Below are 25671 nucleotides of genomic sequence, written 5' to 3'. Positions count from 1 at the left end.
ATCTTGGCTAGTATCCTGGAACAGAAATAGGCCACCAGTGGAAAAACTGATGAAATCTGAATAAGGTCTATACTTTAGTTAATAATACTGTACCAATGTTAATTTCCTGTTCTTGGTTATTGTACTATGTTAGGTAAGATGTTAACATTAGGGAGTATGGTAATAAATATAAGAGAATTATCTGTACTATTTTTGCAACTCTTCTAAAAGTCATTTTCTGTCAGCTCATCTCTTGATTCGTTGAACATTCTTACTCGATTCCACATACATGGTAACCTCTATTCCCACTCAAAACTCCACTAGAACAATAATACAGGGCTTTTTTAAGGCTAAAGCCTACAAGAACAAGAGAAAGAACAAAATTATGGTGTTTAGAAAACAGATTGGACATATAGTGACTGCAGGAAATAGAAACCAAGGTCAATTCATACAACAGACTTTGACAAAGGATCCAACTTTCTCTGATGTGTGAACACAGCTAGAAGCAGGAGGATAACCGCATTTCAAACCTAAAATACCATTATTTTAGGTAGCACTAGCAAAGCACCACCAAATAAGATAAGACACAGTACTCTGCCTCTTAAAATTTATTAGACATATCAAAGGAGCTCTTTTAGACTTAGATATTTCATTTATCATTCATATATACATAAAAAAGAAAATAAGTAAAATTAATTGTTCAAGGTTTTCCTAAAACTTCTTCACATTCAGAATTGGACTTTTATCAATCTTTTTGACTAAAAGTCATCAATGTCCATTTTTTTCCACAGTGTTGTCCTCTGTGCCAACAATATTTAGTGATGCAGCATTTCTTTAAAAAGAGTCCATAAAAAGAAACTGGAACCATTAGTACTCAGGCTTGAAATTATGTAAAGCTAGATTATTTTTTACTCTTGCTTCAAGTATGCTGTTCAGTGCAGGTGAAGCATCCAATTTATCACCTTTGTCACTACCCCCGCCTCCCACCCATTTGTTTCCTAAGAGTTAACAGTGCTCCACTCTAGACTCAGAATCCTTTCCCAAGCCACTAACACCCAGTCTGCAAGCTTTGGTGTCATGTGAAATACAACATTAATTGTGAAATATCCTAACATTAAGTGTGAAGGGAATGAAGGAGAGACATGGGCCTTAAAATAAATAAAACAAATCAAGACAGTGTGATACTGACATAATGATAGAAATAGAAATCAATGAAATAGGTTGGATGGTCCAAATATAAACCCTCATATTTATGGTTATTTGATTTTGAACAATGATTCCAAAGCCATTCAATGGGAAAAAGTAAAAAATAATTTAAAAAAATAGAAAAAAAAGAATGATGCTAGGATAACTTCGCAACAAATGACACTAGGACAACTAGATATCCATACACAAAGAATGGAGCTGAACCCTTCCCTTACACCATATAGAAAAATTAACTTAAAATGGATCAAACAACTAAATGTAAGAGCTAAGACTATAAAACTCTAAGAAGAAAACATAGGAGTAAACCTTTGTGATCTGGGGTTAAACAATGGTTTCTTAAATATGACACCAAAAACATAAGTGATAAAAGTAAAAAAATAAATAAATTACCTCACTAAAATAAAAATTTTTTATCCTTCAAAAGATACTATCAAAAAAGTGAAAAGATAGCCCATAGATTGGGAGAAAATTTTTGCAAGTTTTTTATCTGATCGGGCACTTGTACATAAAATATATAAAGAACTCTTAAACTCAATCTTTTATAAAGACAAATACCCCAATTTAAAAATGCACAAGTGATCTAAATTGACATTTTCCTAAAGAAAATACACAAATGGCCAATAAGCACTTACATCATCAACATCACTAGTCACCCGAGGGAAATGAAAATTAAAACTACAATAAAATACCATTTCTCACTTAAGATGGCTATGATCAAAGACAGTCAATAACAAAGTTTGGTGAGGACGTGGAGCATTGCTGATGGGAATGTAAAATGGTGTAGCAGCTTTGGAAAAGTGTCTGGCAGGTCCTCAAAAGGTTGAACATAGAGTGACCATAGGGCCCAGTAATTCTACTCCAACATAATTAACCAAGAGAAATGAAAATATAGATTCACACAAAAACTTGTACACGAATGGTCATAGCAGCATTATTCATAAAAGCCAAAATGCAGAAACAACCCAAATGTCCATCAATTGATAGATAAATAAAATGTTGTATATCAATACCATGGAATATTGGGCCATAAAAAGTATTGATACTAACGACCACATGGATGAATGTTGAAAACATTATGCTAAATTGTTAAAAGCCAGTCGCACATATTGTATGCTTTCATTTGTATAAAATGTTCAAGAACACATAAATCTATATGAATAGAAAGTAGAGTTGTGGCTGTCCAGGGATAATGGAATTGGGGGGAGACTGCTAGTGGGTATGGGTTTTTTGGGGGGGTGGTGAAAATACTCAGGAAAGAGATAATGAATATACTAAAAACTTAATGTACACTTTAAATGGGTGAGTTGTATAATATGTGAATTATATCTCAATGAAGCTGTAATTTTAAAAAGTAGGGAAACAACAGATAAAGAAGAAAACATATTTTTAAATAATGACATGAATGTTCTAAAGTTGATTGTTTTGAGTATATTATATCCAATAGGATGAAAGTAGAAGGTGTAATCTTTATCATATACTGTATTTATTAAATTAAAATAGAATTAGTACAGGTGTCTTAGGATTATTGAAGTATCAATGTTTTTTTAGTTTTTATTTTTTGTTCAAATTCATTTGTCTCTAGCTTCCCACCACCACTTTCCCCTGTCCCCCTTAAAGTATCAATGTTTACATGTTAGTTGAAAGCCCAAAAAATAGAACCCAATATAGTTAGATGTAAATAGAGCTGGGGGAAATATAATTACTGACCTAGCAAAGGAAACACATTAACTAGTAAAATGATAAAAGTCATTACTCTCCCTCATTTGAGAAGTTGTGAGTATTTGTTATGATAAAACCAATCTCAGTATAGAAAGAGAGCTAAAATCAAGTATATTTGAGATATGTCATAATTCACAAAACTAAGATTGTGAAAACAGTAGCATTTGGTGAAATAAAGGAAAATATAATTCCTACCAAAAGATAATTCAAATACATATGAACTGTATATAAATCCAATATGCTTTTATTATTCAATAGTTTCCCATTCTAGATGTAGAAAATTATATAGTATGGGTTGGCAAACTTTTTCTGGAAATACTTTAGGTTCTGAGGGCTACACAGTCTCTTTTAGAACTACTCAACTCGGCCCGCTATAGTATGAAAGCAGCTACAGACAATACGTAAACACGAGTGCGGCTGTGTGCCAATAACACTTTGTTTATGGAAACTGAAATTTGAATTTCATATAATTTTCACATGTCATGAAACATTCCTTTTATTTTCTGCCAACAATTTAAAAATGTAAAAGCCATTCTTAGCTCATAGGCCATACCCCACCCCCACCCCCAAAATAGAGAATAGGATGGATTTGGCCCATAGGCTGTATTTTTTCCACCCCTGGGTAGAAGAATGCCTTCAGTGTCAGAAACACTTCAACAAACAGAAAAGCAAGAAGGAGCAACCAAGTCTTAAAACTCCACAATACTTACCCGGAATAGAAAGTCATACTAGTAAGTAGGCCTCATCTGGAAAATAGTGACAAAATAGTTAAGAATGTTTATTGGAATTAAGCTCTCCAATACACAAACAGTTCAAAGAGTAGTAGTGGATACCCAGCAAGCCATTCAGTAACTATTTCTGATATCATTAGCAAAAAAAGATATTCATGTTGACTCCAAGAGAAAAGACAGAGGCCATGATTCCATTTCTGCAGTAGTACAATGCGTATCAGAATTAGAGATTACTTTGAGGTCTAAAATGACCAGCCACGGTATTTTCTCAGGAAAGTCTAAAATTCCCAAAACTAGAGTAAATTTTATGTCAGTTCAGCACCAGGGAGCTGTTATTTACATGTAAGACAAATCTCTAGAAAAAGGTGAGTGTATGACAAAATGTTTAAAAGTTACTGCTCTAAGAAATTGCCCAAAGGATTTTTCAAAGGAAAAAATAAGATTAAGGTCATGAGTCCATCTTTGGCTATATGTATGAGGCCAATGCTAAAACCAGCAGGAGAACTGGCTTTCACCAAGGATCTTTTCCATTTAAGAAACTGCAAGAAGTTAATATTTGATAAACAGCTCAGAGCTCCTCTATTCCACCTAACCACTTTCTACTTCTTGGTTTAAAGTACAAAGGCTCTTAGGTAGAACCATTTATTCAAGAATTAAGAGAATCATACTACTCCCCCCCCCATCTTGTGTTGCACACCCTATAGCACTGACAGAAAGAGCAGAAAATCCACTTACTTATCACCAATCATATTTACTAGACCTTCAAAGGAAGGTGTATAACTCATAATTAAACAGAGCACCACTACCTGCCTATTCCAGATAAAATTACATTTTGAGAGAAAAAATAAATATTCATTTTAATTTCACAACTTTTTAAATAATGGAATGCTGACAAAGCACCCTGCTACACATTCATCCAAACACCTGTCACCAACATCATCCTTGAACACAAAGGGCTATTTTTACATAGTACCCTACAGAGATAGATAATATCCCATTGCCATGGCAACAAGTTTTCCAGAAGATACATTAGCCTATGAAGAATGCAAATGAGAACAAAGCTGTTTCTTTGCATTTGCCTTTACAGTGTGTGAGAAGAAGTTTAAGTTTTTGTAAGGCCTCAGTTTGCTCAGTAGGGCCTTACTGAGCCTGAGCAACATACAAAGAAATCCTACATGGATACACATACACATACACATACAGGAATGCTATCCTTCGGGGAAAGAAAAAAGCTGAACTAATGCAAAGTCATACCCTCAAATGTTATATATTCTTTCTACTCCCCTGAACTAATTCATCTCTGGTCCTAGGGTGACCTTTCCCACCATGCGCAGCTTACTTCTTGCAGAATCTCCAGGAAGGCCCCTCCACTGCTACATTTTCCCCAGTGCCCTGAACAAGAACAAGTTCCACAACTGATGAAATGCCCCACTCTGCTCAAAAAGCACACCCCCATATCCAAATGCAGAGAGACAATCACTTAGTCCTCAAGGCTCCCCTGGATAAGTGTGAAAAGCAGCTCAGATGGGCCAGTCATTCATGTCCAGCCCTCCCCTATCCCTCCTGGAGGTCATACACCCAGACCTTGCTTGGCACAAATGGACTTCCCTCTCTCCCCACACCAGCCATGTCCCCAGCCAAGCTTGTAGCCTATGTGGCCTTTCCTCTATTTGCCCCCTGGAGCTACTCCCAGTGATTATTCATCCCCTCTGCCCAGGAGGCTGACCTCTATGAGCTTCAAAATACAGGTACCCTTGCCCCTGACTTCCACTGGGGTGAAGACAGTGAGAGGCACCGCAGCACACCAGAGGGCCGGTGACAGAGTGGGTTATCTGCCCCTCAGCCCACCGTCCCCTCCCTGGCCACAGCTCTGGCAGTGGCTGCCTTCTTCTAGACTACTATGTCGGGGAACAATCTTTCACAGCTCCAGCAACGATATTCCTTCCCCTGAGCCCTTCAGAGCTAGGGACAGCCCTGGCTTCCTGCTGCTGCTAGTTTTTTCATGCCTCAACGGCTCTGCTTTCAGTGAAACCTTCAGAGCACGTTATTTCCTTCAGGGTTCTGAATGAGACACAGCCTTACGCCAATTTCTGATGGCTTCCTTGGCTTCAAAGTTTGATCAGCTATGACCTTAGAATGTCCCATGTTCTGCTTCACCATAGCACAGAAACTCCTTAGAAATGGCCCCAAATCCTTACTCAGACACACCGCCCCCCCCCACAGAATCATCCTTTAAAGAAGAATCCCAACATTTACACAGAATTGTTATGAAAACAATAGCCTCTCTATTAATACAGCATCAGGAAACCTTCCTTTCTTTTTTTAGTTTGTCTCTTCAACAAAGACTGAATTTCAACCCAAATAATTATGAAAACTACTACCAAACGTCACTTATCTCTGTGACCTTAGTAAAGTTACTGAACCTCTGCACCTTCTTTTATTTTCTTCAAACTGGAGATAATAATTCCTATCTAGTGGTCTGTTTGTCAGAATTAAATAAAATGAGCTTTCTAAAAGTTAAAAGACAAGGCCAGGTATATGGTAATCAGTAAATAAATGGTAGCTGCTACAACCAGAGTAGATTTTTGCTCTCGGGGACACTTGGCAATGTTTGAAAACATTTTTGGTTGTAACATCTGCGGGAGGGACAGATACTTGCATCTGCTGGGTAGAGACCATGGATGCTGCTAGATACCCTACAATGCACAGGGCAGACCCTACAACAAAGAATGACTCCAACCAAAGTGTCGATGGTGCTGAGGTAGAGAAGCCTTGATCCAGAACAATAAATAAAGTAAAAGGGTCTAAAATATCCACATGTTAAAGTGCAGGTGCTTTACTTCCATTGCCACCTCTCAGTAATAGCACTATAAAGGTACCAGGGTGTACGCAAAGGAGAGGAGTTGAAACATTTTTAACTTGAAAGAGGTCCTAAAGGGAAAAAAACCTCAAAAAGCAAGCACACCAAACATCTCCAGGGACAAAAATCTGTTGGCATATAATGATTTGTTTTACACAAGGCTGGCCCTGAACTAAAGGAGAAACAAAGAGATTATTGTATTAAATATGTTCTTTTGAAGGCATCGGGGCAAACATTACACATATAAGAAAGTCTGCTTTTAAAAAAACAAAAACAATTCTTAATTGCTGGCATTTACGGAGTTTACTTCAATTAGTCAGGAAATTAACACAGGTAAACCACGTAATTACCCCCAGGAGGCTGAACAAAAATATTTTTCTGTAAACCAATGGCAAAGTGTTATAAATGAAGTATGTCAAAACAAACATTTGCTACTAGCCTAATGTTAATAGCCTCTTCTGGTCATGAATTAACCTATAAAGATAGCTGGATTTCTCCAGTCAGTTAAAATCACATTTTCCTTAAAGTCCATGGTCTAGCCAGTATTGGAAGTAGAAATAATAGTGGCAAATAAAAGAGGCCCAACAGCCGACAAGCACCTGCTCCAGAGGGACTCTTTGAAGTGAGACAGAGCTGAGAGGGCCAGACGGAAAGGTCAGGAGCAGAGAGAGCTCAGAGCGGGGACTGCAGGAATTGCAGAAACCACAGGGCGAAGTCCTGCAGGAAGCAGTTGAGCAGTCATTCACTCTGGGCTTCCCTCCCCCTTGTAAGATGGACTGGAGGGGGAGGGACCACAGAGGACAGGACAATCCTGCCCCAGGGCTGGCCAGCCTCTGCCTTTCTGACTTTGAAAAAATGACTCCTAAGAACTGAAATTTCTAGTCCTGACACCTTGCAACTCTTCTGAGCAGGGCTTCTTAACCATTTCTGTGCTGTGGCCCTGTTGGGCAGTCTACATGGACCTCTTCCCAGAATAATGTTTTTAAATGCATAGAATTAAACACTTAAAATACATAGGATTATAAAAGAAACACATTGAAATGCAGCTATCAAAATAGTTTAAAAACAAGTTTGTGGTGGTAGCACATTTGTTTCTTTAGTAGCACAATGAATAAGGTTAGCCAATGTACCTAAACTATTGTAAAATGTCATTGACATATGAGACGATTGTATGATTTTGAAAATATGCTATTTCTACAGGTGATAAATCACAGGTCATACTAATACTACTGTGTTTTGTTGCCTATATGCATAATAGAAATGCTGGATTTCATTTAGGGGTTAGTATAAATAAAGATGCATTTTCCCCATATCTGAAGTCACAGACCCCTTAACTGGACCCTGCTCCTGTGCAGGAGTGGGCACGCAGGGCACTCGCATCTGCTTTTGCCTTTTCCTGCCTCCTACTAGTTGAGAGGAAAAACAAACTACCTAAAGACTAAAATTGGAAATAATACCTTAGAAGACATATATCTGCCTGTTCTACTTGGAATAAGAAAATGAATTATGCATGAGAATGTTTTTTAAGAAGATAAAGATATTTGAAATGAGTGGTGAAGCAAAGGTATATATTCTGGCCACACACACACAAAAAAAGCTAATCAGAATAATTTTCTGCTTCAGAGAGCTCTAAAAGGCAACTGTGGTGGAAAGACCCTAAGGTGCTCCTCACCCTGAATAATTCTCACTTCTGGGTGTCTGTGCTTTTACATAATCCCTTGAATGCAGACAGAATCTGTGACTTGCTCCTAACCAACAGAATATGGCAAAGGTGATGGGATGTCACTCATTGAGGCCAACTGGAGAGAATCTCCTGATGGCCTTAGGGGAGCAAACAGCCATGTTGTGAACTGCTTATGGAGAGGGTCATGTGGCAAGGAACAGCAAGTGGCCTCTAGAAGCTAAGGGCTTTTGTCTTAAAATCACAAGAAACTGAATTCTACTAACAACTAAGTGAGCTTGGAAGAGGTGCCCAGGCTTCAGAAAGGAATGCCACTAAGCCAACGCCTTTATTTCAGCCTTGTAAAACTGAGCTGAAGACCATGTCAGGACTCCTGACCCACAGAAAAAATGAGATAATATGTGTTGTAAAATGTGATAATGTGTTTGCAATTTAGATTGATGAAAATTCATTATAAAGCAACAGATAACTAATATAGTAACCAATAGAGGGGAAGACCAACAATCCTAGTTGACCTAGGTCTATCCTTGTTTGAAAACTGAAATCCCTGCATCCCAGGAAACCCCACAGCCCTGAGCAATCCAGGTTTGTTGGTTGCTGCTATGATCTGAATGTCTTCATTCCCAGCAAAATTCCTATGTTGAAATCCTAATGCCCAGTGTGACTGATTGTATGAGAAGGTGGGGCCTTTGGCAAATGCTTAGACCAAGAGGGTAGAGTCCTCATGAATGGGATTCGTGCCCTTTTAAGAGGCCAGAAAGCTCTCTAGCCCTTTTAACCACGTGAGGACAGGGAACAAAGGTACCAGCTATGAACCAGGAAGGGGGCCCTCACCAGACCCCAAACCTGCCAATGCCTTGATCTTGGACTGCCAGAGTGCGGAACTATGAGCAATAAATATCTGCTGTCTCAAAGCCACCAGTCTGTAGCAATTTGTTATAGCAGCCCAAACAGGCTAAGACACTTGCCGACCAATAAGCATGTACCAAAGAACATAATGATATAAAAACAAAATACTAGGCATCTGTTTTTAGAAAACAAGTAGAAAGTTTCAAAATACCTGGAAGGGAACCAAACCCTCTTTAAAAAGTTTCCAATAATTAGTGAAACAACTCAAGATTTCCTCAACACCAATTTTCTATATCCTTAAAGTAGGGCTATCCCTAGTTATGTGTATGAAACTAGGACAATGTTAAAATCCACCTTGTATTTCTAGTCTTCACTTTGTTACTTTTTCAGTCTCCCTATTGGTTTCCCTAATTATTCTAAATGAGTTCTCAAACACTGTTATCTTAAAGACTGTCAATGGCTTGATTGCATGGAACCATAACTAAATTTTGCCGTTTGACCATAGACCACGGTAACTTTTCTGCCCATATTAAATCCCTGCATGTTCCCATCTCTAACCATTCCCAGATTTCTTCCTTAAATATAAAACCTGTGAATCATATGTCTGAGACTTTCTTCAAGATAATAGAAAGGGAAGGGAACAAAGATGGAAATGCAGATGGAATGGAACTGACCCCATATTGATGGCTGTTGAGTCTGTGTGGCAAGTGCAGAGGAGTTTAATGTATTGTACTTTTCTATCCACTTGTTTGTTTGAGATTTTCCATTTTTAAAAAGATGAGCAAAGAGTAAGCCTATGAAAGCCTAATCAAAGGTCCTCTAAAATTCTGAAAAATATCAGTATGCAATTTGCTATCTATGAAGGCATTTTTAATATCCATATACATTTAGAACAAATCTCATTCATGTGACATTCTATATAAAGAAAAATGTCACCTACTTTCCTTAGGCATAAAGGTCTCTATAGCACCATAATGATGAGTCTTTGTAAGAGTAGGTAATGAAGATTTTAAATTTTATTTATTTTTTTAGTATTTTTTATTTCTTTATTTTTAGAGAGAAGGGAAGGGAGGAAGAAAGAGAGGGAGAGAAACATCAATGTGTGGCTGCCTCTCACGCACCCCCTACTGGGGACCTGGCCTGCAACCCAGGCATGTGCCTTGACTGGGAATTGAACCAGCAACTCTTCAGTTCACAGGCCAGCACTCAATCCACTGAGCCATACCAGGCAGGAGAGATTTTAAAAAGGAAACATAAGGCCCTGGCCGAGTAGTTCAGGTGGTTAGAGTGTCATCCCAAAATGCCAAGGTTCGATCCCTAGTCACGGCACATACAAGAATCAACCAATAAATGTATAAATAAGCAGAACAACAAATCAATGTTTCTCTCTCTCTCCCTCCCCCCTCCTTCTCTCTTCCTCCTCCCAAACCCTCAAATATCAATTAATTTTTTAGAAAGGAAACATACCATATTTTGCCATGTAAAATGTGCACTTTCTTGCCCAAATTTTTTAGGGAAAAATAAGGATGCACATTATACATGGGTAAGCACTAATTCTGTATCTAAATAAATGTTTTTAATTCTTTTATTTATGCTTATGTGTTAGAAGTATAACTCTAGAAAGCAATAACAATATCCATATACAAAACAATACCCTGGAATATGATAATTGGTTTTGTTTCTAAATATAAATAAATTTAAACATTGAATTAAAAAAATTTAAGTGAAAGGTTTTTTTTCCCCTGAAAGTTTGGGCCAAAAATGTCGATGTGCTTTATACACAGCAAAATGCAGTAAATGAACTAGAGCTACGTGTGTCAACAAGGATGAATCTCAAAAATATAATGAGAAGAAAAGCAAGTTGCAGGTTACAAAGAATATGATACTCCTCATTTTAAGTTGAAAAGCCATACAAATCCACATACTGTTTTAGTGACACACAAACACACATATACACTAAGAATTAAAAATTTTTACATATACATGTATATATACATATCCACACAATATATATACACATACATATAATTAAATTTTTTTCAAATCATGCACACCAAATTCAGGACAGCAGTAGCCTCTAGGGTAGGGATGGAGGAAAATGGGACCAAAAAAGGGGTCACAGGAAACTTTCACATTAACTGGGCTGTTTACTTCTTACGCTGAGTGGTGCACACACAGTTATTTATTGGGTAAGGCTTTAGTTTTGCACACCTGAGATGTCTTTTTTTTAATAAAAATAAAGTCAACAAGTAACAATTATGCAAACGTCCTCCTTTTAACCAGACAATGGTTTGCCTCTGGGACTCACTATTATCTGCTGGCGTTCATTCTTTTCCCAAAAATAAAACATAAAACACACTATCTCTCCCAAACAGCATATATTCCCAGTTACTGTTTTAGTGTACTGGTCTCTATCTCCCTAAAGTATATGCTACAAAAGGATATTATATAAAGATGCAAAAATGAAAAATTGTTCCATTTGCATTTTAAAAATAGAGTTCTGGCTAATAATCTACGACAGGAAAAAGTTCACAAGAATTTTGTCTTTTGCCTATAGTTTTCTTTAATGACTAAATAGTTGGTTGCTTCAAAGAACTGCAAGAAAACCTTTCAATATCACTTCTTCCCAAAGGAGAGGCCTCATGTGCAGGAATTTTTAGAATATCCCATACTTCTCACAACTTCGTTTTACTTCATCTCAATCAAAGCTGCTTAAACAATCAGACACTACTTACTGGCTTTTCTCTTATTCAGTGACTTCCCCTGATAATACAAAGTCAACAGAGTTTTATAAGTATTCCCCTTAAAGTCTTAAGAGTTAACCATCAAGTCATACATAGAAAGACAAAAACCTTACGATCTCATTTATACGTGGAGTCTAAAGACCAGCCAATCAGCCAACCAGTCAACCAACCAACCAACCACCCCCCCAACTCATAGATAAGAGAGAAGAAATTGGTGGTTGCTGGAGGGGGGAAATGGGTAAAGGGGATCAAAAGGTACAAACTGCCAGTTATAAAATAAATAGGTTATGGGGATGTAATGTAAAGCATGATGACTATAGTTAATAATATTGTACTGAATACCTGAAAGTTGCTAAGAGGGTAAATTGTAGTAATCTCATCACAAGAAAAAAAAATTGTGACTATGTGGTGATGTAAGTTAACTAGACTTATTGTGGTGATCATTTCACAATATATACAAATATCAAATCATTATGTTGCACACCTGAAATTAATATAATGTTATGTGTCAATTATATCTCAATGAAAAATAAAAACATTATTGCAAAACAAAAGAGATGACTATCAATAAAAATAAAAATAATTATAATGACTACTTGAAATATGCACAGCATTCCCAAGGACTAAGATACCATCCTAAAAGATAGATACTATAAAGGAGTCTGTACAGGTTGTTAATTTATTACATCAAACAAAAAACTTACCAGTTTAAGGTAGACATTTTATTTCTAGATGTTATATTTCAAATATATTCTTACTTAAACTCTTAAGAATAAAAACATCAGCACTGGAATGCATGCTCGATGAGGACAGGGATTTGTGTCTGATTCATTGCTATAAACTTAGCAGCTAGAATAGTGTCTGTCTGATACACAACAGAAACTCAAATGCCTTCAAACCCAAACCTGATTCCCACCACACCCTATGCTTGCTAGTAGAATGCTAGCATTTGAATACCAATGCAATACTTCACAAACTGGGAAACCTATCACTCTAACATCTCTAGTTCTTTATCTTAAAGTATTAAACAAAAATTATTTACCTGTTTCTCAGACATTGATATTTTCCTTTTCTAATTTGTTTCATTCTACCATTTTTCTACTTAGTATTAAAATCCTGCTTTTAAAATAAATCAGCACATGAAGATAAATATTCTTATAAAGAGTCCAAAAGGCCTTTTAAAATAGGCTATTAAGATGTGTTAAAATAATTCAAGATGGCAAATAAGCACATGAAAAGATGCTGAAAATCATACGTCATTAGGGAACTGCAAATTAAAAGAACAAAGAGACACCACTACACACCTATTAAAAGAGCCAAAATCCAGAACACTGACAACACCAAATGCCGACAAGGATGTGGAACAGCAGGAACTCTCATTCATTGCTAGTGGGATTGCAAAATGATTCAGCCACTTTGGAAGACAGTTTGGCAGTTTCTTACAAAACTAAACATCATTTTATTATATGATTTAGCAATCTTGATCCTTAGTATTTACCCAAAGTAGCTGAAAACCTAAGTGCACACAGATGTTTAGAGCACTTTTATCCATAATTGCCAAAACTCAAAAGCAACCAAGATGTCCTCCAGTTGCTGAATGGATAAATAAACTGTGGTCCATCCAGACAATGGAATATTATTCAGCACTAAAAAGAAACGAGCCATTAGGCTATGAATGGACATGGAAGAATCTTAAATGCATATTACTAAATGGAAGAAGCCAATCTGAAAAGATTACAGACTGTGTGATTCCAAGTATATGAGAATCTGAAAAAGGCAAAATTATGGAGAAAGTCAAAAGATCAGTTGCTTGCCAAGGTTTGAGGGTAAGAGGAAGGGATGAAGCACAGAAGTGGAGCACACAGGATTTTTAGGGCAGGGAAAATACTCTGTATATTATAATGATGGGTACATGTCATTATACATCCGCCCAAATCCATAGATCGTACATCACCAAGAGTGAGGTACATCACCATGAGTGAACCATATCGTAAACTATGAACTCTGGGTGATTACGATGTGCCGATGCAGGTTCATCAATTGTACCAATGTTGTCACTATGGTGGGGAATGTAGATCGTGGGGACAGCTGTGCAGGCGTAGGGGCATGGAGTACATGGGAACTCTGTACCTTCCCCTCAATTTTTCTGTAAACTCCAAACTGCTCTAAAAAATAAATTCTATTAAAATATGTGTATATATTTAATAAATATGTTATATACTTCAACTGAAAAAAATCCCTAAGATAATTCATTCCCATAACGAAGTAACAGGTGTAGTGGTTTATTTTTATCCCAAGAAGAGACAAAATTAAGCATTTTTATAGAATATTTAATTCAGATAAGATTTTCACCCATCCTGAAACATTATGGTAATCTTAATTGTATGCTTATTAAGAACATCTGGCTGTTACCATAGAAACTACAAGAGCTGGTTAGTGCCTCCATGATTTGAACAGTTATACCTGTTGGGCCACTTAATCCTGAACTTACAGGTTCCTGTTTAACAGGGAAAAGCGAAAAACGTCTGCATTTGTTTTAAAGAATGGCTAATACACTCATAGAGTACTGTGAATCAAGGTGAATAAAGCATGTGTATGCACACTACATATACACACACTCAGACACGCTACACACCGCCAAAGAGGTTGGTAAAAATTACAGCTGCCGGCTGCTAGCTTTGTTTGAATCTCTTCTGATTACACTTCCCTGTCCAGGATGCCTTTCCTGTTAATTTTCACCTGTAAGAAGAATATTGGATTACTGCAATTGTTGTTAGGTTAAAGGGGAAGGGTGTATTTTGTTTTGCTGGGCTGAAAAGGGGAGCTTAAAGCTCTGAGATTTACTACAAGCAGTCTTCTAGGGAGGTCCCCTTTGGCAGTCTTCTTGCAAGCAGGTTTCCATTGAGCATGAGGAATAGAATCTCATTCACGCAAAGGCACTGTACCTTGGTTTCTTCTTAAATTATCTATACCTCAAGGGAGCATGGGTTCTGACACCAGGATAGCCTCCCCCAACCCCTAAGCAGTCATCACCCAATATATTCAGATTTAATATACACACTTCTTATAACACTCCACGTATTACTGACAACAAAATAAGCCTTAATAGGTGCTCAGCTGTCACTTGCTGTGTGGCTTCAGTCACTTATTCCTTTTCAGTTGAGGAGCAGTGACAGCATTTAATAAATTTAATGTGCTAGGGTGTTTTCTGAGGGCCTGATGTCATAACCATGGTTTGTGTTTTAATGTACTGGTTTTTCTCCACTTGGTCCAGTTCAACTGCTCAGTGGCAGAACTGCCTACGTAACAAGGACTTCTTAAAGGACAATCAGCCTTGCTAAATTCCGTGAATACTAATTATATTTTCAGAAATCCTGAATTCTAAAAGGTGAAAGATTACAGAGTGGCTAAAGTTATGCTCACAGATAGGCATACGCATGCTCCAGCAATATTTTTAAAAATCCCTACAAGCAATGATATTGCAGGTGAACCATAAAACCCTCAATGCGCCTTTGGAACTAGATTTTAAAGTACCACTCCCCACTCTAGGTATTCAATTGATGTTAACTTTCATACTGGCTACTGCTTTTAAGAAAAAGCTTCATTTCACGTTTTGGGCCTGATATTAAGAATCTCGTCACCATTTAGTGCTGGTAACAGCAAAAGACAAAGTGCTTATCAAGTAGTCTTTCTCCAAGCTCCAAGGAAAGCACAAGAGAAAGAGAGTATCTGCTGTGGATCATCCCCTCCTCCTTTTCCAGGTTTGGAGCAGCCAAAAGGAGGTAGGTAGCTATGACACATGTTACTTTCCAATCCTATTTTCAAGTCCAAGTAATGATCATATGGGCAATACAGCTGTCTCCCACAGCGGACCTCTCTGGGGTCCACCGGTGTCTGGGACCCCGGCCCTACAGACACATACAGCACACATCCTTCAAGTTCAAAGCCCAGCAAGGCACCCAGGAGAGGGGAGAGCAGGAGCAGTGAGCAGAGGTTAAACTAGACACCAGCCAAAACAAACACCACTTGCAGAACAAGGCAAACTTTGGGTCTGAGCGGCTGCAGAGTCCCAGAAATGGCCGGAGGAGGGGAGGGAGTACCAGTCTGTCTCAGGAGAGGAAGACAGAGAGCGCACCCAGGACTGCTGAGCTGCAGAAGAGGCTGGTGTCCCCCGGGGGACAAGGGCGTCGCCGCCATTCCCGGCTGCGAAGACCCTTCTCTGCGACCTGGCAGAGGCCTCCGGGTCCCTGTAGGCAGCCTTGTCGCCCCAGCCCGTCCCCTGTCCCCACAGAAATGATCCCCACAGACCCGCAAGGGGAGGGGTGCGAGGACCTACCTGGTGCAGCGTCTCGGCGGGCAGCTGCGACGCTCGAAACAGATCGGCCACCGGGCCCGCTGCTGCGGTGGCTGCGCTGGGGGTGGCCCTGGCTGCTTCAGGGGGCCCGGACCCGGGGCCACCGCTGGCAGCGCCAGTGCAGCGCGCGAAGAGCTCGGAGTAGCACTGCTGCTCACCGTCGCTGAGCAGCAGCGGCGGCCCGGAGCCGCAGCCCGCGCCCGCCGCCGCCTCCATGGGGCCTGGAAAGAGGCCCAGCGGAGCACCGTCCCCGGCTGGGGAGTAGCAGCCTCCACCACAGCTTTCGCCACCCGAGCCCCGGCCTTCGCTGCCGCCGCCACCGCCCCCGCGCCCCGCAGCTGCCGCGGGGCCGCTTCCTCCAGGAGCCCGCCGGCCCCACCCCCCGGACTTGAATGTTGTGCCTCCGCGGCGAGGCACATGGAGACAGGCGCGGCACGGACCAATCGAAGCCTGGGATCGCACCCCGGCCCCGCCCCGCTGCCCCGCCCGCGCCTCACCTGGTAACGAACTCCAGTGCGCCTCGGGCCCCAGCGCAGGGTCACCTGCGCCTCCCCACTGCCCAGCCGGAGAGAGCGGGGGCCAGCGCCGTTCCGCGCCCCACCGGCACAGGAGGGGCGTCTTTGGCTGCCCGCCCCGGTTGCTTGGAAGGGGACCCACATGGGAGAATGGCGCTTTTCAGGAGTCAGGGAAAGCTGTGGTGTTTTCTCCATAGGATGCTGGAGCAGGTGTCCTGCCAAACGCACGCCACGCCCTTCCCAGAAAAGGGACGACGCATGGGAAATTAGGCTTCCCTTTTTCCACTGCATTACTGCTTAGCTCCTGAAAAACTGAAAGATAGAGATCTCCAGAAGAATGAGGTCCCAGTGACCTCATAGTGTTCAGGGTGGCGATAGGATTAGGCCACTTTCTGAGGGATGGCTCAAACCTGGACTTAAACCTTGAAAAGAAATGACATCCGTTAGTATTAAATACTAAAGTAAAAGGAGTATAAAAGGCCCTAGGAAGAACTGCACGTGTATATGCACTAAGCCTCGCTGGGAAACACTGATCCTAAGAAAAAAATGAGTCCAGGGTTACGCACTAATAAAAAACATGTTTCAGAATTTGATTTAAGAGATATATAAAACTTTCACCCCAAATAGTTTTAATTAAAAACAGAAAACAAACATCTCAAAACATAGCACTCGTGATATATACTTTGGTATTTTGGTCAACTAAAATAAGGACCAAGGACAGGAAAAGAAAAAACATCTACAGATGGTTGAGGGGGGAGATACATAAGAAAAAGTTGATAAATGATGGCCAAAGTAATATTTCCCTTTTCAGATCTAAAGAAATAAAGGACAGAATCCACTCCAAAAGCAGTTTTCTTATCTCTTCACTAAGTTTTCCTTACATGACATTTTGCTTCAGACACTCCAGGAAAGAATTAAGCCAGCAGTAGATGGGGGCCAAGCATACAGGAAGGATAGGTAAGTTAAGAGCAGTGAAGACTAACTTAGCTGGGGAATTTCTATTTCAAAATCTTGCCACCTTTGTATTTTTCACAACTTCTCAGGAAAACTGGAAGCCAAGAGATCATGTTTATTCTCTTCCTACCTTCCCAATTGTACTCAGGCTTCCCTAAGAATGGCCCACCGTTCTAACGGAGGTTAAGAAGGGACCCACTCCTCCTGATGAATGCCAAACCCTATTTCCTCCTGCAACTCCTGAGAAAAGAAATCTGAGGTATGGTGGCCCCTGACATTTGTGTAGTTCAAAGCTACATTGCCTCTTTTGGCCTTAGACACATTTGTATCTCGATTTTGCAGATGACAAAATGAATGCAGAGATCGTGTGATTTGCCCAACTGAATACTAGATTCAGATCCGATCTGCATGACTCAACTCAGTTTAATATATTTGACAGATCTTCTTAAGCACCAGAAGCTGCAGAGATGGGTACAAAGTCTCACATCTGTGCCTATCAATCCATCAATCAACACTTACTGGTAAAACAGGGAGTATTGGCTGTGTCCCTCCAGGAATACTGTGGGGAGATTTAAAAAACATGATGTGTTGCTTTCAAGGAACCTGCAGCCTCATTGGAAAAGACAAAACTAACACAACAAATAAAAACAAATAAAAGACAGCATATAATTAGGTGCAAAATTGTGTACCCTGGGCTAAGTGCTGGGGGAATTTAGAGAACAGAGAAAAAATCCGTGAGCCAACGCTCAGCCAGAAAGGTTTGATGAAGGGGGCCCAAGATGGATGTTGACGAATGGGTGGACCTGCGGAGGCAAAAGAACAGGACCGAGAGGCCAGATCACTGGAGAGGGAGGAGCCCCAGACACTTGATGGCAAGGAAGTGATGGGTGAGGAACAGCAGGCTGGGGCAGGAGTTGCTGTCTCCTATAAAACCAGTTTTGAACATTGGGGAAATCAAATCCTGTATCCACCTGTGTGTGTGTGTGCATGTGTGCGTGCGAGCGAGCAAGCAAGAGAGAGAGAGAATGTGTCCCTCTTTCCTCCTACACCAACTCCATCCTCTGAAGCAAAAGCTTGGCAAATTGAGGTGGCTGTTCTCATGCAACAAACAGCTTGTTTTCAGCAGCCCTGCTGGTCTCTTATATAAGTTATCAGACAGTTGACCTCCCTCCATGGAATGAAACCTTTGGTAGCCCTGGAAATGGCTGCGCAGAAACGTTAAAAGCTTTCTGTGCACTGGGAAAGTCCAACAGTTATGTCAGACAAACTGGAGCCAACAATTCTCACTACTTTTTAACAATAGCAAGCTGTCTAACCTTGGGAAGGCAGTTTCCTGCTTTGTTTCCCTGAACAGTATTTTGAATAATTACCCTAGCCATATATTTTCATCGTGCTTTTTAAAGTCACCCATAATACTCAATCATACTTCAGAGCTTTTTTGTTTTAAGGAATAAGAAAAAATTCTTTAGTTAATTCAGCACCTCAGTCATCACAAATTTGAACAAGATTTATTAAATTGATAAAATTCTGAAAATCAAATTTTCAGAGCTATTAACGTTTCTGAAAAATGTGGGGTTTGCTGAGTAAAGAGTAATCTAACTACTAAAACAAACATACAATAATGATTTGTTTCTTGCTCCTGGTACAACCCAACAAGGGTCATGGAGGGGGCGTTCATTCAGACACACTACCTAGGAGCTCCTCCACCTCCTGGGACCTAGAAGCCCTCCACTAGACCCTCTGCACCTGGCAGTTATAAAAGGGGAGCTCAGCAGAGCTAGCAAGGGAGGGTGCCTGGAAGACTGCTTTCATAGGGGGTTTTATGGGCCAGGGCCAGAAGTGGTACATATCATTTCTCCCCATTTCTATTGGTTAGAGCCAAGTCACAGGGTCGTACCAAATTGCAAGGGAGCCTGGGCAATGTAGTCAAGCTTTATACCCAGAAAAAAATGGGTTTGGAGAACATCTAGCCAGATTCTGACATAATTACCATGTAAAAATTTCAGACCTATTATAGACACAGTTCACTGCCAAGATTCCTGTCACGAGGCAATATACCCATCAGTGAGTGTTCTCTGCTAATGGCTCACAGCTGCTCCTTCCTTTAAAGACTTCCTCTCAGCCAACCTAGAGCCACTTCAGCGAGGTTACACCTCCACACCCCTCACAGAGCAGCCCATAGCCAATGGCTTGCTGACAAGTAGAAAAAGCCATCCTTTGCTCTATGGTACAAACCTTGCTCCAGTGAGCCCTGTGGGATCAGGCTGAGGCTCCGGCTGAGACCACATCCTTACTTAGCTCCTTCTTCAGCCTCACTTGGTTTCCCTCGCTCTCCTTTGCCTGAGACCTGTCCCTCAACACAGCACTTAGACACAAATCCCCATTTCGGTTTCCGCTCCCAGAGAATCCAACCTGAGCCAGGATTTTACATCAGAGCAATATGGCTCACATCTCATAGAAAAAGCATGAGCAGCACAAGTTGATCTGTAAATATTTAAGTGATCTCAGTGGAGTATGTATCATCTTACACTCAATAAACAAAGACCACTTTCCCAGCACTGCAAACAGAATCCTTTTATGGTGAATATTAACTGTGAGCTCCTTCATTTTTGTTTCCTGCCCTTTTCTACTTTGACCAAGTTGATGTGGTTACTGGGTCATCTAGATTCTGAGTCTCAGCCTTGCAAGGCCAGCAATACGTATTATCACTTCTTTGTAGGTATGGCAACCCATACAAGAATGCAGGTACACAAATCACAGTTCCAGTTAACTGGTTTACGCCCACAGCAATGTTCTGTGAACTGTTACCTCAGGCACATAGCACTTCCCTTCCAGGTGAATAAGTTGTCTCTGGAGATTGATTGATGTATGTATGTATTTATTTATTTATTGCCTCTGGTGTATCCTCTGTAACAATATCCACTTCACAGTGTGAACAGATATTATTGTACTCACAATTCCAGAAGGAAAGGCACAACTTCGGGAAATTTTTTTTCTTTGGATCCTAAAGTCAGATACAGTAACTCAAACTTTTGAGAACAGTCTTGATCTACATCTCCACATGGAGAGACAAAGACGCCTCCACCCAGGAATTAGTGTCTTTCCTTCTTCCTCATGAAACCATTAGAGAGGTTATTTCGTCAGTTGCTTAATATTACACAGGCAAAAAGTGATTAAAAGCACACAAATATATTAAACTTCCAGCTCCCCCCACCAATACATCAACTCTTAGGTTTAATACGGGGACTAGGAACAATTCAGTGGTCATAGAATAGGAAAAGAGACTAAGGCTATAAACATAAAAAATAAATGAGGTAGAGGAATTAAAATTTTCATACCCAGGATTTGCTCATTCCAACTTCGTAGCCTTTATGCAATACTCGGGTAGGGATGGGGATCTTTGTGATTACTTGGCATAAGTTACACCAAGGAAATTTTTATTAAAATTAGTATGTGAACCTCTATTAAGAAACACATCCTTCCATGGAGCTTCTCGAGCTTGTACAAAGGTGTTATGTATACATTTGTTGCAAGTTACAAATCTACTTTGCAAGATCTACTTCTTGCCAACATAAAAAAAATACCAGTGTGTATTTGTCTTAGTATGATTTTGTGGTGGTGATTTTGCAAAGCAGCATTAACATTGTGATTGTAGGATTTGCCTGAAGTTGTGGTCACAACTGTAAACGTCATTTGCTCATCAGTAAAAAAACAGGCAGGAGATGGGTTCTTTAAAAATCAAAAAACATCCAATTCTAGAGCAGTTACTCAGCTTTTCTCCTTCTGAATGGATTCTCCTTTAGCTTAGCTGATCACTGTTTTCCTCCAGTGAGCGAGCGAACTGGTGTTTGGGAACGCTGTGAATCTATCTTAGTGACAGGGGTGTTACTGACAAGGGAGCTGGCCCCCAGGGAAGCCGAGGGAGTAGGAATGCCTATACTCTGGATCACTGAGATCTTGTTGGTCTTCATGGCCAGGCCATCATTGGGCATGGTAGTATACTGGTTCCACATAACAGGGTCCACGTTCATTGAAGGGGCCATGATTTCCTGCGGAGACATCTCAGGAAGCTGCTTTCCATCTGCTCCTGACAGATCCATGGTGTTGTCAATTGCTGGCTCCCTCCCACAGTGTGCAGAACTATTGTCAACATGAGTCCTATAGTGGACCTGCAAGTTGCCTTTGGTGGTGAAAGCTTGCCCACATGTGTTACACATGAAAGGCTTCTCCCCAGTGTGAGTCTGCTCACGAATCTGAAGAGTGCTGGCTGATGAGTGGATCTTCCTGTACCGCGTGCAGCCATGCTGCTTGCCTTGGTCTGGTTGGCCCACTAACAAAGGCGTCATGCCTGGGGAGACGGTTGTAGATTCAAATGCACCACCCACTTTGACATAGGTTGGCTGGGCTTGGACACTGCTCCAACCTTCCATCTCAGAGCAGTTATTCTCCGAGCTCTCTGCTTTGCCACCACCATCAGACTTGGGATTGAGGCTTTCTGCCTGGCTCTTCACTGGGGAGGCAGCCTGAAAGGGCATGGTCTCCAGGACTTCTGGGTTTCGGCCCTGATACTCCGGGTCTCCCGTCACTGAGGGCAAGGAGTCATTTATCAAGCCTCCACTCTCCACCAAACCCTTTCCTCTGCTGCTCTGCTGCTGGACCAGGGGAGCAGGGCCCGCCTTTCCTGGGGCATCTAAGGGGGTCATCGTGATGAGCCCTAGTGTGGGTGATGCCACGTGGGCACTAGAAAGTGGCATGGGGACCTTTGTGGAGCTGCTGGGGGCATCCTGAGAGCCAACTTCATCTACGTCAATTCTTTTGGTATCATGACAGGTGGCACTTGTGCTATTCTCACCAACCATCAGCTCGGGACCCGCAGTGTCACAGGGGTTCTCCGGCAGGGGTGTGTTGGGAATCTGACCACCCATGTGCATCCGAACGTGTTGCTGCAACATGATCGCATTGGTAAACTTCTTCTGGCAGATGGGGCATGAGTACTGCGTCTTTATGGATGTGTTCGTTTGGTGAGCCTCCAAGTGTGTCTTCAGGTTGCCTTTGGTGGAAAAGGCTCGGTCACAGATCCTACATCGGAATGGCCTCTGCTCGGTGTGGGTGCGGTAATGCATTCTGAGGGCGCTTTGGCAGCTAAAGGCACGGTGGCAAATGAGACATGTGTTGGGGTCAGTGGTGGCCTTGTCAATGTTCTCTACCAGCTGTTGCAACTTCAGGGTCTCTGACCCTGGCTCAGGTGTCCCTCCTCCTGGGAAACCACTGACCCTCTGGGAATTATGGTTTGGCCCCACTGCAGAGAGCACGGATCCATCCTCACTCTCTGGAAAAGGCCCAAGCTGCAGGTCATTGGCCAGGGGGCCACTCTTTAGGTCCTTGGGATTAGTCCCCCAAGACAGATTCTGAGGTAGACCTACATTGGGGTTCCCTGTTACCAGAACAGGTGTGCTTTCTAAAGAGAGACTCGATTCACCTACAGGGACAGGAACAGAGAGTGCATAGGGAGCATCATTGCCTGTTGTCATTTTGTTGTGGAATTCGGCAAACTGCTGGGGGTTTGCCTTCACCTGGAGATGTTGATAAAAGTGCACCTTGAGGCTGTCTTCAGTTGTGAACCCATGACCACAGACAGAGCACATAAAGGGTCTCTCTCCAGTATGAGAACGGAGGTGGATCTGCAAGGAACTATCAGTCCCAAAAACCTTGCCACAGTACTTACACACATGCCTGTAGAGGGCGGCCTGGTCTTTGGGTATGACACCCACTGGGGGCATGTTGGGTGGCTTCTCTTTCCCCTTCTTGGACAGATCTAACGCCACAGTGGAGAAAGGGCTCTGGAAGAGCACAGAGCTCGGCGCCTGAGGTAGCAAAGCACCTGGGAGGTGGTTCGGGAGCACCCTTGACTCATCTGGCCTCAGGGCAAAGGACACCAGCCCCGGGGACATAGAGCTGGTAGTGGAAGGTATGTTTGTGTGAGGTAGCTTGGCTTGTTTCAAGGTGTCCAGAGGCAGACTTTGGCTTCCAGCTTTCTGGGTGAGCAAAGCCACTGCTGCAGAAATCTGCTGGGATACATGGCTGCCTAAGGTTGTAAGGTGGTCAGCTCCCGCCTCGCTGGAGTGGAGGACATGGGCAGCCCACATATTCACCTGGATGCGGATCTGCTCAGTGAGCTGGATCTGCTGTAGCTGCTGCTGCTGCAGATATAGTATCTGCTCCAGGACCCATGGGATGTTGCTAGCACAGGGCTGGGGGGAGGGCAGCGCATCCGCGCGTCGCTGATTCACAGCCACTGTGGTGCCCTGTAGTGCTTGAAGGGTGACGTTAGTGCTGGTCACTTTGCCTCTGGGTAAATAGCTTAAGTCTTGGGGTGGGGAGGGCAGAGCAGTCTCCTTATTTGAGTATAGAACAGACTCCATCCCTGGCTGCTTCTTCCTGTTCCCTGAGCTACTGCTCCCCTCCCTGTGACTGCCCTTACTAATTGGACCATGTGCCTGGTGGCTCAGCATGGCCCCAGAAAAGTCTTCCAAAGGCACCAGCCCCTCACTGTCACTCATAATGAGGACAGGTGGATGTTTAATGCAGTATTTCTGATGTTCTAAGAACTGAGAGAAGCCAAAGAACTCTCCACAGCATTTCTCACAGATGTGAGTCTCCTCCCAATGAGGCCTCTTTACCATTACTTGGTCCCCACTCATCTCATCACCAGTACCTAGGTTCATTGGAGCACCCAGCCCCCTTGCCGCAGGCACTGCTGGGGCCACATCTCCCAACTTCAGGGCCGGCTGCTGTGGTCGTTGCTTGCCCTGGTCCTCCATCTTGATGTGTTGTGGTTTCACCTGCTTGCGCCTCGGCATGGTGCAAGTAGCTGGGCGCTGGGAAAGCTGCAGTTATTTGCCCACTCCGCCACAAATTCCTAGAGTTGGAGATAAATTTTAAATAATAAAATTTCTTCTCAAATATAGAACCATAGAAACAGAAGAACTAAGGACAGACAATCACATGAAAAAACTTTTTTCACAATCGAGGATGTTTCCAAATAGCATTTTGAGAAAAAGCAGCATGTCTTAATTATGTGCTGCTCAATAAATGATTAAGTTAAAGGAGGAATCAGAATTACCTGGAAAGCACTAGAAACACAAGGGCAAAGTATCCTTTCAAAATTTCCTCTCATGAAAGGCTTATATTTGCCTTTAACACTAAATTCCCTCCTAGTTTAAAACTACTTTCATGACATAATTTTATCTCAACTTCATATCTTATTTTAAATTTTCACTCATTTATTTAATTATCTTTTCTAGGGGTCTAGCTAGTCACTAGATGTCTAAGATGGTGCCCTCACAGGGCTGCTGACAAAAGTTCCCAGGTCCTCCTTATGCAGGCTTCTCACAAGGCTACCTGAGTGGCTTCAGAACAAGGCAGCTCACTTCCCCCAGAACTAGTGATCTAAGACAGCGTTTCTGCAAACACACTGTCTTTTACAAGGGAGTCTCAGGAGAGGTGCACCACTTCTTCCATATTCTATTTGTTAGAAGCAAGTCATTAACTCAACTCATGCTCAAGAGGAGGGGATTTGAGCTCCACTTCTTGAAAGAAATATTAAAGAAATTTATGGACACATTTTAAACCACCACATAACTCTTCACAGAATTGGTTCCCAACTACTGTCTTGTTCTTCACAGACTCACACTCAAATTTGCAAAGTGCCAGGGTTTTTAGTTTAAATTGATGCTTACCTACAGGGTCTAGCACAAATAGCACCCCCTTTTAATTACCAAATCATAAGCATGTAATTCTATAACATAACAATATCACTCTCAAGCACACCATATGACATATTTTAGGTGAAATGTTCAAATTAAAACTATAAGTTACTACACCCATATTACTACCCTACCAACCACACTCAAGCAGCCCTTACTTCTGCCAGACCCTGTATTTATAACCTTATAAGGAGGACAGGATTTTTAAAATTCATAAGCACTTTTTTTAGTTTACTAATTTTTTCCAGTAATTTTGGATTCACAAAAAAATAGCAGAACTAGTACAAAGAATTCCTGTATACATTGCACCTAG

General features: G+C 41.5%; 2 protein-coding genes across 3 annotated transcripts in view; both read right to left on the bottom strand.

The window, feature by feature from the left end:
- REPS2 (RALBP1 associated Eps domain containing 2) overlaps positions 1 to 16339 on the bottom strand; it is a 217372-nt gene extending 201033 nt beyond the window's left edge. For both annotated transcript variants that reach the window (XM_054581101.1, XM_054581102.1), the window contains exon 1: positions 16106 to 16339. In XM_054581101.1, the coding sequence (XP_054437076.1) occupies positions 16106 to 16339 (234 nt within the window). The remainder of the gene's footprint in view (positions 1 to 16105) is intronic.
- A 5065-nt stretch (positions 16340 to 21404) lies between these two features.
- Positions 21405 to 24452, bottom strand: LOC129076974 (sal-like protein 4). The gene has a single exon (XM_054581194.1). The coding sequence runs from the start codon at positions 24450 to 24452 to the stop codon at positions 21405 to 21407; it is 3048 nt and encodes a 1015-aa protein (XP_054437169.1).
- Between the last annotated feature and the right edge of the window lie 1219 nt (positions 24453 to 25671).

The sequence above is a fragment of the Pteronotus mesoamericanus genome, unplaced genomic scaffold (genome assembly GCF_021234165.1).
Source record: "Pteronotus mesoamericanus isolate MK-2021 breed Mesoamerican mustached bat unplaced genomic scaffold, CSHL_Meso_final contig_65, whole genome shotgun sequence".
In the NCBI taxonomy this organism is placed as follows: domain Eukaryota; kingdom Metazoa; phylum Chordata; class Mammalia; order Chiroptera; family Mormoopidae; genus Pteronotus; species Pteronotus mesoamericanus.
The sequence above is the reverse complement of the archived record's forward strand: the minus strand, read 5'-3'. Positions and strand labels throughout refer to the sequence as shown.